This window comes from Opisthorchis viverrini, assembly GCF_000715545.1.
Source record: "Opisthorchis viverrini unplaced genomic scaffold opera_v5_834, whole genome shotgun sequence".
In the NCBI taxonomy this organism is placed as follows: domain Eukaryota; kingdom Metazoa; phylum Platyhelminthes; class Trematoda; order Opisthorchiida; family Opisthorchiidae; genus Opisthorchis; species Opisthorchis viverrini.
Window position 1 is genome coordinate 10,163 of NW_008752530.1, and position 16,086 is coordinate 26,248.

At 45.6% G+C, this 16,086-nt stretch overlaps 1 protein-coding gene across 1 annotated transcript; it reads left to right on the forward strand.

Moving 5' to 3' along the window:
• Window positions 1-1,014: 1,014 nt before the first annotated feature.
• T265_12100 (hypothetical protein) lies at window positions 1,015-14,839 on the forward strand (the record flags this gene model as incomplete). The annotated part of the gene is made up of 6 exons (XM_009179073.1): window positions 1,015-1,055; window positions 6,901-7,001; window positions 8,766-8,917; window positions 9,204-9,379; window positions 13,161-13,323; window positions 14,304-14,839. The coding sequence occupies 6 exons, from the start codon at window positions 1,015-1,017 to the stop codon at window positions 14,538-14,540; spliced, it is 870 nt and encodes a 289-aa protein (XP_009177337.1).
• Window positions 14,840-16,086: the final 1,247 nt, after the last annotated feature.

Consider the following 16,086-nt stretch of genomic DNA (forward strand, 5'->3'; position numbering starts at 1 on the left):
CATTCTACGGATAGTTCGGCACACGGACTTCCAGATACTCTATGCGGTCCACGTCTGACCAAATCGAGAATATTCATACCAAGCTATCGATCCAGGGCTCAAGGAGGACGTAACCTTTGTTGAACGCGTCCAGTGAGCTGCGACGAAATTGGTTGCCGGATTTAAATACGTTGATTACGAAACGCGTCTAGCGGTGCTCGACCTATTTCCCCTGGAGTATCGCGTCTGCGAGGAGACCTAATACTTACGTATGCTCTCTTTGAAGAATGCCTACCAGTTTTTCACCGCTGACTCACACATCGCGGAGACATGGTATAAAGGTTTCCAAGCTCAGGGCGCATAAATTAATTAAGTGGCGATTTTCCTCATTTTTGTTGGCTGGTTCTTGGAATAACCTTCCTCCGGCGGTTGTTCACTCCACCCGGTTCAAAGCACTTTAGACGCTTTTATGTGAGTCCCCACGCCGGCCAGCTTAATGCTCCGCGCTGAGAACTTAAAGAGCAGTGATACGCTCTTTTATGCTTGTACCTTTCCGGTGAACGGAAGCCGCCGAACAACAAGTATGAGGCCGACCCGGAGGCTTGGGCAAAAGCTTCAATCCTGTGCATCAATCCGTGAATTCGTGAATGTGTCCCTACCAAAAAGGATACATACAACTACCGCCGTAATCTCCAAAAGACCTGATTGTTAAGGGACATGTAGCTGGTTTCTGTTGTGGCCGATTTTGTGCTCTCCGTCTTGTCTAAACTTTACAGATCCGGACGGGGTTTCCAGTTGCGGTAAGAAACCTCGCCTGCTCCGCCAGATAGCAGCGGGTACGCTGTTCCGGCGCTTGCGGTTTGCAGTTACCGTCGATGATACACACAGAACTTTGATTGATGTAAGATTTTTTAAATACAAATTTACACGTTCCATATCATACAAGGCGTGAGTGCCGGTTGTCCGGTTCTGTATGCTCTCGCGAAAGGAAAAATTGTTCCTATGTGCTAACTACTTGGCCTGTTCGTGGGCACGATGGGTGAACAATACCAAATGAACACGTTCTTCATGGATAAGTAGGTGCCACAAATGCGCGCGGTCGGACGCGTGTTTGGCTATAATGTAATGTTTTGAAAGTCTCATGCTAGTGAAGCAGTCAGTGGGTATGATATTGTCGTGAGCAATGTATCACAGACGTTTATTCTAGTAACAGACGCGCCGCGGACACCGTATGGTCTGTCCAGACAATGGCACAAAGTAGGTTCGCTGCTAACCAAATTACTAACACAGATTCTGCCAAGACCTGTGCCGCACGTCCCAGGTTTCCATTCTTACCTCAGACTCACTGACTGCAAATAGCTTACAAAAGGTAAGTGCACACACTATCCAGGGTGATCCGCTTGGACAACCTTCTGAAATACGTCAAGGGTCGCCTGGACAAGCAGGTGCACTGCCCAAACATTCTAGAACATGCCATACAACAGGCATCCCTGCACGCCGAGTGGTCCACGAGGAAGTTTTAGACGAATGGTTCGTACAACAGTGACAGAGGGGCATTCATGTAAAGCAGTGACTATGTTTAAACGTGGCTTGTTGAATGACCAAGTATAACTTCCCCGGTTTTTATGCGGTTTGAGCCGCAGCCTCCAAGGCTACACCACCGTCGTGTTGAAACTAAGGAGGGGAGGTAAATCTAAGTTGCCCAATCCTGGTTCCCTGTGCCAACATGCGAGCGCTCAATGAGATTTGATATCTACGCTGGAAAATGCACATGACCGTTAAACCCGGCGATATGGTTTCTCCATATACATTTTTATCGGTATTCGGGCACTAGTCCGTTCCAAACAGTAACAACCGTTATTGATGGATGTTTTATGGATTTTTTACCCATTTGCCAAATGAGGATATCTGGTTACGACTTACTTGAGCATGGGACATCCTTTACGATTATTTCAAACTCAACGCTCTCAACGTTCGATTGCCCGCGTAGATAAACCATTCGGGCGGTGGAGGAACTTCAAGCGCTGGATCTCAAACGCTTGAACACAAACGTAATTGGGTATCGAATTATTCAGGAGCAAATACTACTGCTCCGAGGCTTCGCGCCTGTTACGGACGACTTGCCCTCGATGGTCTAGGATAATGCGCCTTAGTCAAAATGGCGGTCTAGAGACGCAGAATTGAGATTCTGTGCTCCGTAACTTGCCAAATAATAATTATGACCGCTAGTGTGCAACTGAATATCATAGCAAGTAGAATGCTGTGATGGTTAACGTTACCAGCTGTGCGGTGACGATAGTGAGGCATGTTTCCATGTTGGGTGCACACCTGCCTTATTTTTACTCTGGAGTCCTTGGCCCCTCCAGAAAGCGCACAGGTGTGAATGCCAAAATGTCCGCAGGGAAGGCGCGCTATGGTGTCCGCTTGGTCAGCGACACTGGACGTATGCCATAAGCCTGCGAGCGTCCGTGCTTACAGCTTCGGAGACGAGCGGAACGGCACAATGCTAGCACACTGCTGTGGGCCGCCGTTTGGTGTAAGAGATGCCAGACCCAGTCTGTTCCTCAGTTAGGCAGGGATAATTATTTTCAGTTAAACCTCCTATTTATCGGGGCCTAGTTCTCAGTAGGCGTCAGCTACAAGAAATGACGCAAAAAGAACCAGCCATTGGAGGTGACTTTGTGATAGTACGGTTCGACGAGGCCCTTACCGCTTAAATGGTCAAAAGTGAAAGGATTAATCCCGGTTCATCACCCTCCTACCTCATGGCTGAATATGTGGATAGTTTACTTGTCTTCCTCATTTAAGGGCGTCAGTCACTTGATTAACACTACGGTTTATCTCAGGACATTTGTAATGAGCAAAACGTCCAATAAAATTCAGTCTTTCATCTCGTCTAATTTGGATTATTTACTTTTCACAGTCGGGATGTTTTGGCACGTATTAGTCGTGTGCGTCAGCTTGGTTCATTTAACTGCCCGCCTTGATCGACATAGGTTACATCTAACCAGTGGTGGACTCTTAGCGCATGTAGCAGTGTTCGACAGCTAACTATTTAATGCTGAGCTGTGCAGGCAAAGGCAGGCTCATTAACTTGGTGTGTGACTCAGTGTCAGGCGTTCTGATGAGCAGCTCGCAATGTGCATCGCATGTCACAAACGATCTGCCAGCTATCCAGGCTGAAGTTGGAAATCCTGCTATGTCTTGTCACATGCAGTGGAGAAATTTGTCGCCAGAAAGCTTTCCGAATACAATGCATGCGTCCGCTTCGATGACTAGCTGTAATAGCTATTTTCGGGGTCAGAAAACGCAAGATTCAGCATCTTTCTGGTCGAGCAGAAAATACACGGCAAAATTTAGTTACGGGAGTGATACTTCCGCATATTTTGTGTCCATTAGTACATTGTAGTCACTTGCACGTTCTGTAAGCTAATGTGGCTGTAAAGCTACCTGGAAATTTTGCCCATTTTAAGCGATTCCCCTGTTGCCGCCAGTCGCGATACCCTATCGCATTAGACACTTTCCTAAATGGTGGCGGTCGATGACCTTGAAGATTACCCCACTTAAACAGATCACGCTCGTAGAGAAGCTGAAAGAAAAGAATTAGGCTGGCATTCTCATACATGTTGTGACAACCTTGAAAACGCAGTGATTGCCGAGATATTGATTCCATCCTCTCAATACCGATTGGCCTTGTGAATCGTCGAGGGCCACGGCATGCTGTGGATGCTGAAAAACGATTGGTAATTTGGTCTACCAATCAGATATAGACGGGGTGCTGGATTTAGAGGCGGCTGTTCTCGCAAGTAATCACACGCTTGTTATGCCCGTCGGTCGTTGTGGCACCTTTTCGCGAACGGTAAGGCACTCTTGACGTAGGATTCACCCTAACGGCAATTCCGAATTTGTGGTTCGTGTTTTGGCTTCGCTTGTCACAATAATGTCAGAGCTCTGATGCAACTTCTGTGATATGTATGGCTTTCCATAGTTTTCATTTTCATACCCTGAAACCTTGTTGGCATGTGCGAAGAATACGTTTCGCTGAATAACTTTGTACTTTGTGGGTGGGAAGGCCTGGGTGACCTTGGTCAGATTGTCTGATAATGCCTGCGCCTGGCGCTGTTCTTCAAAAGCAACCATTGCCCAAACTTGTTGATAGAGCTAGCAGGTCGACGGGATTGTACGCACTCATGAAGTTAAGGAACATCAATTTTGCAGGACCTCCGTACGTACTTCGCTGTCTGGTTAAAAGATGAGATCAAGTTACCCCCTATGGGCATCGATGCCCCCTATGGGTTCGATACCGTCACCCCAGCTGGGCTCTTCATCCCAGCTGTTGGTAAATAAGTGAGACAAGCACCAGCTGGGAATTTCACCTCCATTTTGGGTCAGAATGTGGAGGTTCGTCAAAGCCCGCAGCTCCGTGACGCTGGATCGGGTAACAGCGTTCGATCATTTTCGGAACCGCCGGGTGTACTGTTGATAAAATCGAGAGGTTCCGAGTCATGGTTATAAGGAAGACAGAATAAAAAGGCGTAATGTACGCTTTAATAGTCTAATAACTCTGGTAAATGTGCTGCAAATAAAGTGAAAATGACCAGTTAATAATGTATGAAAGGTATGGTTTACATAGCCATGATAGATACCTAGTTGGGCGAGATGGCCCAAGTGGTTAGGGCGCGAATTTACTGACCGGAAGGTCCGTGGTTCGAACCCGACCTTTGTCTCTCGACTTACCCTGTCTAGGCTCGGGCAACATGGCAGTATCCCAGCCCTTGTGCATGGCAATTAGGCATCAAAAAGGTGCTACAGCTGAACGGTTTTCTTTCTTCAGGGCTGCTTTGCGGTTCGGTGATTCCGCTGGGCAACTACGGTTTAATAATTGTTGAAAAGTGCTCATCCTAGCGACTCAGGCATTTTTCTGTTTTTGGAGATAAGCGAGCTGTTTCTATCAGTGATCGTGTCGCCCACTGGAGCCATCTTTTGGCTTGTTGCGAGTATCAGCTGGAATAGCTTACGCACAATCCGAGAGTTGCTTCCTTATGTCAGCTTTCCAGGTCCAGCGAGCTCCCCTATCTGCGCGGATGCTCTTTGTCTCCTGCTCTTTGATGATTCGCCTAGTGGTATTGTACTCTCGACCACAAAGAACACGTGTCCAAGCTTTGGGCAATATCAGATTGTTGATGGAGTTCCAGTGCTTTGGCCCTGTTGGTTCAGAGTCAAAGTCGCTCAGCTGCAACACCCTTTTAGTGCTTAGCTGTCTTGCTACTCGAAGGAAGCACGAGGGCTGAGGTACTCGGGTTGCTCAGGCGCAGGATCAATCGAGATATTGAGACTGGCTTTGAACAACGAACCTTGACGCCTTAATCATTGAGTTATCTTGAGCTCCTGTCAAAGGAGAACATCACACTTTAAGCAACCAAACACTCCGACGGAATTTTCTGCGTGTAGCATTGGCCCGTATACCACTTTGTTGCGGTGTAAGACTTGTGAGTGGTGACTCAAGATTCTGAAATGAACGTCAGAGAAAAGGGTCACCAGCAAGAACCCAGTTAGATGCGCTGGAGAAACGGGGGAAGTGCTCAATGACCTTGGTGTATATGAATTTGAACAAACTTGTGCTATTGCTACAAGGTTCTTGTCGAGCTAGAGTACGCAGACGAAATCGATCTCGTTTTTGAAAAAAAGAGTAGGAAGCCCAAACATTGCCAGAATAGTCGACCAAGGTTATCCGGTCCCTCGGGATATGCTTCGCTCCCACAAAGTGCAAAGTCATGCCTCTAAGAATTGAAGGAATGACAGTGGAAGTTGTAGAGTGCTGTGCGTAAATCGAAAGTTGCGCTACCACCTCGGATGTTACTGGCAGGCTAATCGTAGGTCCCTTCCGTTCCCATCATAAGACATTATTCAAATAGATTGACTTCGTTGTAGAGCAATGGTCTTCTCATATGGGGTTACTGTCAGCGATGGTGACAATATGCTATTACAACCCTCTGAACGTACTGGGATTGTGTTGCTGTCTAATGGCGCTTTAGTCAAGAGATGTTGGACGGACGTATGCAGGTGCGACTGACACTTCTCCGTGGCCATCAGTACGTGAACGATTACTCTCCCAGTAGTCCCAAATTACGTCCGCGGACGGCTCCAATGGTATCGGTCACTCCATATGACATATAATATCTGTAACTGCGTTAAATACTCACGTCCACTCTCTCGCCCCTCAAATAACCAATTCACCCTTTTTTCTATTATAAACGGGCACATTGGAGGTAAATGTTGCTGCCAGAATGAATAGGCCACATTCTTCTTGGGAGCTGTTTATCTTGACGGTACTACGGTATTAAAATGGATTTTGGTACTGGGAAAGGACCTCATCTGAAACACATGGGATGAGCTCTGTACTTTTCGGGGTCGAGATGGACCAAGTGGTTAGAGCACGAATTTACTGACAGGAAGGTCCGTGGTTCGAACCCGGCCTCTGCCTCTCGACTTCCCCTGTCTAGGCTTGGGCGACCTAGCAGTATCCCAGCCCTCATGCTCCCTTCGTGTAGCATGGCAGCTAGGCACCGAAAGGTGAACGATTCGGGCAAGTGGAGTGTGGTTGGAACGTTCGCAAATAACTAGTTAATGAAATGACCAGCTCCGGATACATTTTCGAGCATTTGTGTATTTTTCATGGCCAAATCTCGTTTTGGGAGAAAGTTTCTCAAGCACGAGAATGGTTGGGTCCAGCAGATATGCCTGCTAAATAAGAGCTATTGTGTTACTTATCATTCTCGACGAAGTGTTTTATGGAGTATTCGTATAAGTGGGTTATTAGGTTCATTTCAGTTATTTATTGTGATCCAATGTAAATGCTCATCCTCTTGCCGTTTCTAGCATCGGTTTGATGCTTACTATGCGTTCTTTCCTTCATTACAGGCTCTTATGTGTACTGGAAATGAAACCAGCGGCGAGCCCCTTGCATCAGACAATACAGTCGAGCTGCATCAAATCTACTACCACCGGATCTACCGATTCGAGTTCGTTTAGTGTCTTATGCCTCCTTCGTAGTGATAGAGACACCTGAAATATCTTTGCATCTTTTGACGTGGAGCAGTAGTGTTTTACGTAAATGCAGCTCACGTGATCGGAAAAGTGAAACTTATTGGTTTCAAAGGATCAGTTTAGAGATATTCAAATTTTACCGCTTCACAATAGGACCGCTTTCAAATTTGCGTCGGAGCGTGTTTTAAGGGTCATTTTTGTCCACCTCGCGATGAGTTTATTGCTTTTTGGTCGACTCCGGCGTCTCCCCTGAGGGACAAAAATTTCCATGGAGTTTTAGTGCTTTTTGGTGGATATGATGTTGAGCATTGTGGGAACATTACAACAGCTTACAACCAACAACTATCGCTGCGCTATCGAAGTATCTGCACATGTCCAGTCAGCAGTGGTTATGTATTGTTCGGAAGCGTTCCACGTAGAATTCTGCTGTTTGTCCGTCCTCCTAGGACAATAGTTTGCACTTCCCATCACAACTGGAGGCTTTTTAGCTCCTAAATGAACCGCTTTCTAGTAGACAGCTATCATTGCCCACTGGATCTTTTCTTGACTTACATCTGGGTGACATTGATCTGTTGATTGAATGTGAACACTTTCAATTCAATTTTGTGCAAAATTGCAGGTTTCACTTTGATATGTTGAGAAAACGCAGCATTGTTTTTTTCAAGATATCGAAGTATTTTGGTTACGATACTACGCCTGCGGGTGATAGAGTCCTCGCTATAGCACTGTCGACATCTTTATGGGGTTTATCAGGTGACTGTGACCTGCAAATTTCTCCTAGTTTCATCTCCTATCCGATCATCAAACTAGTTGAATTACAGCACTCATTTGTGAGTTGAGGCCAAAGTGAGACTTCACTGAGTCCTGTTCGTGACATTCTTCAGCCGCATATACCTGACAGAAACAACCTCGTATTTCAGCCGTACCGATATTCAGGATACCGATATACATTTTTCCCGACCCTACTTATGAGGTTGGTGACCACGCAGATGTGTATTTTGGTGTCCAGGTAAAAAGTGAGGTTGATGGAACTTTGTGGACGACCTGCTTGATGAGTTTCAGCAGTAATGAAATCGATACTGGGCGGAAAATCATCCTCTTCCTTTGGTCTGTTTACTGGATTTTTCTCTGCCTGACATATACATCGGATTTTTTGAGAGTTAAATAGGGATCTGGTTGCTTAAGAAAGTAGGACCTGATCATTCAGTAGACTGTCGCTTTTGGACGATAACCTCTGGCTTCCTTCTGATCCCATTTTCACCCACGGGCATTTAGAGCTTTACATTATATTCTTCACACAGTGAGCGTTGCTTCAGGCTTCGACTAATCAGCGGGCCGTTGAGGACACAAACGATGTACTGGATCAGCAGAAAAAATGGAAATTTTCCCGTTCGTTCTTGGGAAAATCTTGGATGTTTTACCACCCTTGTACCTGCAAAACGCGAAATTCTACTCCTTCATGTCAAATTTCGTCTCTATTCGGAACTGGTAAACCTTTGTCTCTGTGCACCGTGTTTTTTGTCGAGGAATATTCAGAATGCTCACTGTATTTCTCATTTACTACCCTGACTACAGATGCAGTTCGGGACGGCGTACGTGAATTAGTAAATCAACTGTTGAGCTCTAAGCGTACACCAAATGGATATCCTGCCGTTGTTGTTGATCAGCCGTGTTTACTTCGTGTTTTTTGGAATATTCAGAATGCTCACTGTATTTCTCATTTACTACCCTGACTACAGATGCAGTTCGGGACGGCGTACGTGAATTAGTAAATCAACTGTTGAGCTCTAAGCGTACACCAAATGGATATCCTGCCGTTGTTGTTGATCAGCCGTGTTTACTTGAAAGAAAACTGAATGCTTTATTAGATCGTGGCATTGGTGCATTTCAGGTATGTCAAAACTGAAACTTCATTTTCCGTCACCTCCACCAGGTTGTAAGTGACTTTGATCACACTCTGTCGAAATTCCGCCACAATAATATCTCTGTTCCCATTACACACGGTACGTTGAACAGGGTTCTGTCCGAAACGTGCATCCCTTATTTGGATGTGCTCATGCTATGCTCATGCACTGCTTTCATTCCTGCACCAGGTGTTTTCTACGCGTCTTCCAATTTATCCCCTGCCATCAAACAACGGGTGAGCTTGTTTCCTATCTCTCATGTGACCTTGATAGTGGGAAGACACATTGGAATTCTACCTCCCTATTGAACGCGATCTAAATATGCCAGACGTGAAGAAGGCACCGCATATGGTGGAATTTTGGAATAAGGCTCATGATCTCCTGGTCCAAGCCAATTTGCACCAATCTTTAATGAAGTCTGTGATGCGGGACTCTAAAATCGTCCTCAGGTTAGTGTTTATTCCTCGAGAAGGCACCACATATGGTGGAATTTTGGAATAAGGCTCACGATCTTCTGGTCCAAGCCAACTTGCACCAATCTTTAATGAAGTCCGTGATGCAGGACTCTAAAATCGTCCTCAGGTTGGTGTTTACTCCTCCACTATGTACGTGGTGTTTTGTTGTTCGTATTTGGAAATGAGTAGCTTTTCACATTCATTACACTCGAGGTAATTAATTTTTCATGTGAGAGCTCGAGATAGCTCAATGGTTAGGGCGTGAACTTACTGAACGGAAGCTCCGTGGTTTGAACCCAATCTCAACCTCTCGACTACTCCTGTCTAGGCTCGAGCTGCATAACAGCTAGGCATCGAAAGGTTGTAACAGCTGCACCGTTATCATTAGTTATTATTAGTTCTCATGTGAGTGACAATTTCAATGGTAGATCTTGAAGGTTTAGCCTTAGGTCGGTGATAAACTGGCCTTTGGTTTTCAGCTTCATCCAAATTCTCAGTACTCGCCTGAATTGGGGATATGGCTTATTGTTATTAGTCCTTTTATGAGGATGGAGACTTTCAAATAAGATCATGACCGATGAGGGGTGCTATTACGACGCATTTGAGGGCAAGTTACCCCTCTTTGCAAGGTTCATTTATATGATGATTGTGCTTCTTGGTCCCCAGACGGTTCGCTCCACTTTTTATCAATTTCTGTTTCTTTGCTTCCAAATCACTGTCTGCCAAGTATCTCACTTCCGTCTCGTAGCTTTGCTCACGAAAGGCTCTTAAATGACAAGCCGTCACATGCTTGAAAGAGGAGTACCCTCATTAATCCCGCCGGAGTTTTCTTTCGGAAATAAAACTCACTGTCAGCCAATCTGTTTGCTTCCAGTATTTGGGGAGGTTTCAGGTATTGTCTATGTCACTGATGCAGGTGATTTAATTAGTTCCGTATCCGTTTTTTTGCGTTTCTCCCTCTTACTGGCATGGTCGCAAAAATATAGTGTGTTCACGGAAGAAGTCAATCCAGAAGACAATTTGTTGGACAAGGCAACAGCACTGAAGATAACTTAGTATAGATATCGCATCAAATACAAATTCTTGTCAACGACTGTTCACCGTTTCTTTCTTGCTAGTTGTTGCTGGAAATTCGCCCTATCGATTACGGCAGAAATATTAGGCGGCAGAAATGTGGACCCCGATTGCACGTCAACTAGTTGTGCACAGACTTTCTTATTCAAGCTCCCACTGGTCTCTGGTGACTAACCCACTTTATCCTCTCGTACTCTCCCTCTTTCCTGGTGGCGTTCCCCAGCGTTCTTCGTGTACCACTTCTGATAGTATTTTCACTTCTTTAAGTAGCTCAATAAAAGTTTCCAATCGATTGTAGTATGTCACCATGAACACTCCACCAAGTTCCATTAATCCTGGTACGACACAGTTTGAATCGTAGACTTCCAGTTCAAATATGTATCCCCCCAGTCGTTCATATTCCGTCCCCTAAATGTCCTAATCAAGTATTTTCATTGTCTGCACTCGACCACCTCCTTTCGGATGACATGGTATCGGGCGTGTTTTGTTTACTTCAAGTTTAGACAATTTATACCGGGTTACACTCTCAAATCTGATTCCACGATTAGAGTGTGATTGTTCATGAACATTTGAGTGGCACCCGTGTTGATCACCTAGTGTGTCGGCAATTATCGTGACGCCCATAAGTCTTAATGCAGTCGGCTCACCTTGCCTCCTAAAGTGATCCATGACCAATAAAATGCAGTTTCGAGCAGGAGCTTAATGATGCCCCACACCTATGCATTAGAGTTGTCGGTTTTGGAAGACGCCGTTTGCCTGGGTGAGGTCTTTAAAACAAAGTTCGCAGCAGTAACAAAATAAATCTACATTCTGATGTTGATGGGTCCTCCGGAATCTGAGTAATATTCTGATGTTGATGGGTCCTCCGGAATCTCACCCTTGTCGATAGCTTGAAGGCACAGTGGCCCAGCTCATTATGTAGGTTACTCAGAATTCCTTAGCAGCTCGTGAAGCACGACACCTCGAGCTGTATCCGTTACCATGGCTACGGAATGATCTCGATAAGGCACCGATGCCCTGGTGTTGTCTACCAAGGTGGCGCTGACATTCGGAGTCGAATCCCTGCAATGTCTCCTGGCAGCGTGCTATCTGCTCTTCCGCGTCCTTGAGATTCTGCAACAGTGCAGATCTTTTGGTCCGTCCACGCAGTAAAGTGTCTTCCTAACAGGGAGACGGAAGATCGTTTTCCTCCTTTATGAGCGGGACGGTACTAACAATATCCCGATACACTAGATATTTCTCCGAGGTCTAAATGGTCTCCAACGTTATGATGAATTGCGTTGCCGGCGACGGGCCATAGTCTTTGAATAACACAGTTGAGAGTTTGTCCTCTCTTGGCTCCTTTCTCCTTTTGGGGTGTTCTTATGCCGTTGTAACCTGATGAACTCTTACTGGATCCCTGTTTACAAACTTCCGTGTACTTACGGAGAACGAGTGTAGTGGAAGAGGAGTCTGCCTAGTTATCTGAGGTGTCCTGCCCAACGTTCATCAAGTGATGCCTGGTTTAAGGTCATCGGTTTCCTTCCTGATGTTCTGGTTAACTGGAATATTCCGAAAATTTCTGAATCCCATATTCGATGCACTATTGTTCACAATCATGTTCCATAGAAGCGGCTTGTTGTACTTTGATTGTATTCATGACTGGTACTCATCAAGTTTGGAGATTGAGCAACCTTAGGGCGAAAATAAAGTTCAGCTGTAACACTCTTTTGGTGCCTAACTGCCATGCCACCAGAAGGAAGCACGAGGGCTGGGATACTGCCAGGTTTCCCAAGCCAAAGCGGGGTAAGTCGAGAGGCAAAGGTCGGATTCAAACCACGGACCTTCCGATCAGTAAAATTGCCCTCCAACCACTGACCCATCTCGCCCATAAGCACGCTAAGTAACTACATGAAAGGACACTCCCAGAGTGCAATGCATCTCGAAATTTCGACTGATGACCTGTGATATGCGCTGTCTCGAGCGTAGAGTCCACTTGCGGTTAAGTCAAAGTAAACTTTTTTGTGTAAGATCAAGGCGACTACTATAGCAGATGGTAATTCTCGCGTGAACTGGAGTGTCGTCGGATCTCAGTTGGGTAAAAAATGATCTGAAATTGTTAATCGGACTGGAAACATTTTCGAGCCTAGTTGGCCCCCATGAATACTGATTTTCTCCAAAGGCCCGTGTTATTTCTTCTCTTCCAGTTGTATTCGCCTTCCTAGTTACCTCATCCAGTATAATTAGCCTAACGATTTGATCGTATCTGCCGGTTGCTATCCCAAAGCATACTTTGCTCCACAAACAAGGTTGAGCAAACTCGTTGATTGATCCCAAGAGCGCTTCTCACCTCCAGTTGACCTGAAATGTGATGATGGTGTAGGGCATTCCAAGGCATGCTCACTTACCTGACATCTTTCAGTGTCAGCGACTTATCCCACGGCATCGTGAGAGTAAACCTATCCCTAAATTTCGAGTGCTCTCTTCTTATTTAAGATGTCCTTCCCAAGGCTCAACTACTCAACTTCTATCCATTCACAAAGGGCTTATCGTCCGCTCCACTGAGGTTTTTATAACCGCATACGTTCTATCAGACAAACGGCATGATCAAGTCAAGGAAGCGTAACTCTGAGGCTGGAGCACCTTGATGTCCAGATTGTTCACCAAACCGCCTATGCAGCATCCGTTTTCTGAACAGTTATTTTTTTCACCCCCACTCCAGAGAACATGTGCACACTTTTCTTCACTTACTACGGAAACACGGAGTGCCTGTACTGGTCTTTTCGGCTGGGATTGGTGATATTATTGAAACCGTACTGGAACAAGAGGACCTCTGTTCAGACAATCTTCGAGTCCTTTCAAATTTTATGGATTTCGATTCCGAGGTGGGTGAGTCTCTGCACCCGTTTTGGTGCTTTCGTGATGGTGTGACTTGGTGCCCTCATACATTCCAAACTGTTCGGTCAGTTTTCCACTTCATTCCTAGTTGGGCATTTCCACACACACACAAGCAGTTTTTGTTGGAGAATCCAAGATATGTCCGTACTCATCACCGTTTCTTCTAACCAGAGGCGCTATCTTTGAACTGACTTCGTTTGCTGCATATGGCCTTCTAATGTGTTGAAAGGCACACGAGTAATCTCCGATGCACTTATTAGCAATCGATATCCACGTGATTTTATCCATAAGGTACTCTAGGGCTACGTGCGTAGCGTCCGAAATGACTCGCATTTTGTGCTTTATTTATTTACGACTACTGCTTCGTGATTGTTTCTGTATTCGCACTTTGTTTGCTCGTGTATCTGAGCTTGTGGCTTCCACCAGGTGTATATAAAATCAGTAGTCTCTAATCATATACGGTACAGAGCTCAAAAACTGATTTTCACAAAGACCTGGATAGTCTGGAAAGTAAACAGGTGTGAAGTAAAACGCCTTCAACAAGCTTTGACAACGACTAACACATAAGGCGGCCTGGCGCTGCGCATTCAGTTGCTTGAGAACATTACAAACGAGAGATTCAGCTGTCAACAAGCTTTGACAACGACTAACACATGAGGCGGCCTGGTGCTGCGCATTCAGTTGCTTGAGAACATCACAAACGAGAGATTCAGCTGGGTTCCAGGTGAGTCTCTCGAGAAACCAAATTAGTTTGCAAATGAGTGTATATTCGCGAATTTCGTGCAATTTGGTTTCAAGTAGAACAAGGTTGACGGAAACCCGGGGACTTCGTCTACCTGATGAGCCCCAAAAAGGGCGAAACCGGTCGTGGGCTGTCGACGGATTTTCAGCAACCCTATGAGTAGTACATTACAAAGCTTTGACAACATTTTGTTACGGTGCGTTTATCACTTCTTTACCTCTCTAGGGCAATCTGACGGGTTTTCGGAGTCCACTTGTTCATATGTTGAACAAAACCATACGCGATTTACCAGAGTTACAGGAACTATGCAGTTTTCCTGATGCGTCTACGTTGCTACTACTGGGCGACTCGGTTGCAGATACAAGAATGGTTGATGAACAGCACGTGCCGTCCGAAGTTACCTTGAAGATCGGTTTTCTCAACGAACCCGTACGTGGTCCTTTGGTGTCAAACCTTTTTTGAGTAACCCTGGCTCCCCCTAGGTGTTGAAGTTTTGCCAAACTATCTTTCCCCCAATCAATGGAGGCTGTAGAGGAACAATAGAGTGTAGTGGGGCGGCGGCGATGGTCAACAGGGGCGTATTCATTGTTGTGGCTATTTGTGATCGGTTCTTAGAATACCACTACACGTTGTCACACAAGCCACATGCTTGCTTACACAAACATGAATGACTTAACCTATCCGCTGACAGTGCCTGGTACTTTCGTGTGCTACTCAGCGCGCCCAGCTTCTACTCCAACCGCGGTAGGCTTGCTTATTTCAAGCTGGTTGATCTAGGACATAACTTGATCTCACTGGTACGAATATGCTGGAATCTAGGGGACGAAAGTTGATCAGTTCCGTGGTGTGTTGACAACGCACTAGCTTAACAGATTACTGCATTGATCTTTTCCTATGCAGCTCGAGGTAGCTCTGTGGTTAAGGCGCTGGAAGATGTGTGGTTCGATCCCAACCTCCTGTCTAGGTTTGGGCAGCCTGGCAGTTTTTCAACGTTCATGCTTGTTTTGGGTGGCATGGTACCGAAACGATGTTACAGCGGAAGGATTGCTTTTTATTAAACTACCTATTACGTCAGCCATTATTTGTTTGTATACAACAGTACTCTTCATAGAGAGTACTACAGACCAGGGGGGTTGGAAATTTTTGGGCGTAGTCACATGCTAATTTACGTCTCAATAGTAGCGCCCTTCGGTGTAATTCAGAGCAGTGGCTCCACGCGAGAAGTACACTGTGTTGATGGTGCGGTGTGTTTTGTCTTGACTGTCCTGGTTCATACAATGGATAAAAACAAGGTGGAAGATGAGTTTTCGAATCTGGAGATTGCCGCTGAAGATTTGGCGTGCTCCTACACAATTCAGTGATTATATACCATTAGGGAAATACACTCACTTCCTCTTCTGGCGTAGATTCGGACGGAAGGACCACAGCGCGTAGCTCCTGGTCCGATCAGGCGATTCAGGTAGAAAATGACTTCGCGAGAGCCTTCACGGAGTAATCGTGGTCGGGTTTCGGCTATGGTTACACTGTTCTCGATTTGAGAATACCACCAAAACCTGTTGGCATTTTGACAAAACGGTACTTTTGACAAGGCGGCTTGTGAGGTTTCTACCTTGGATTACCTGTCTTCTGACTTGTTTCTCCATATCACGAGTCCTCACAAAGTAATGTTTCGCCACTGACCGCAGTATTTTTGACCATAAGACATGGTTCTTAGAAGCGACCGAAGTAGTACCGTAGGGAGCCAAACGTTTCCTTTCCACACGTGTCATCCTTGTTTTCTAAGTCAGTGAGCTCTCCCTATTGTTGACATGCCCAGTTCATTAGTCGATCGGCGGTGACTGACTTGAATATCAGCTACCACTGAAAATTAACCGTGTTCTCCCCAATAGAAATTTATTCGACTAGAATCGTATTCTGTACAATATATGCGTTTTTTTTCTAACGTGCTGCTTCAGCTGGCGCTTCGGGCTTCTAGACCATTATACAATAATAATCGTTCAGCTGTAAC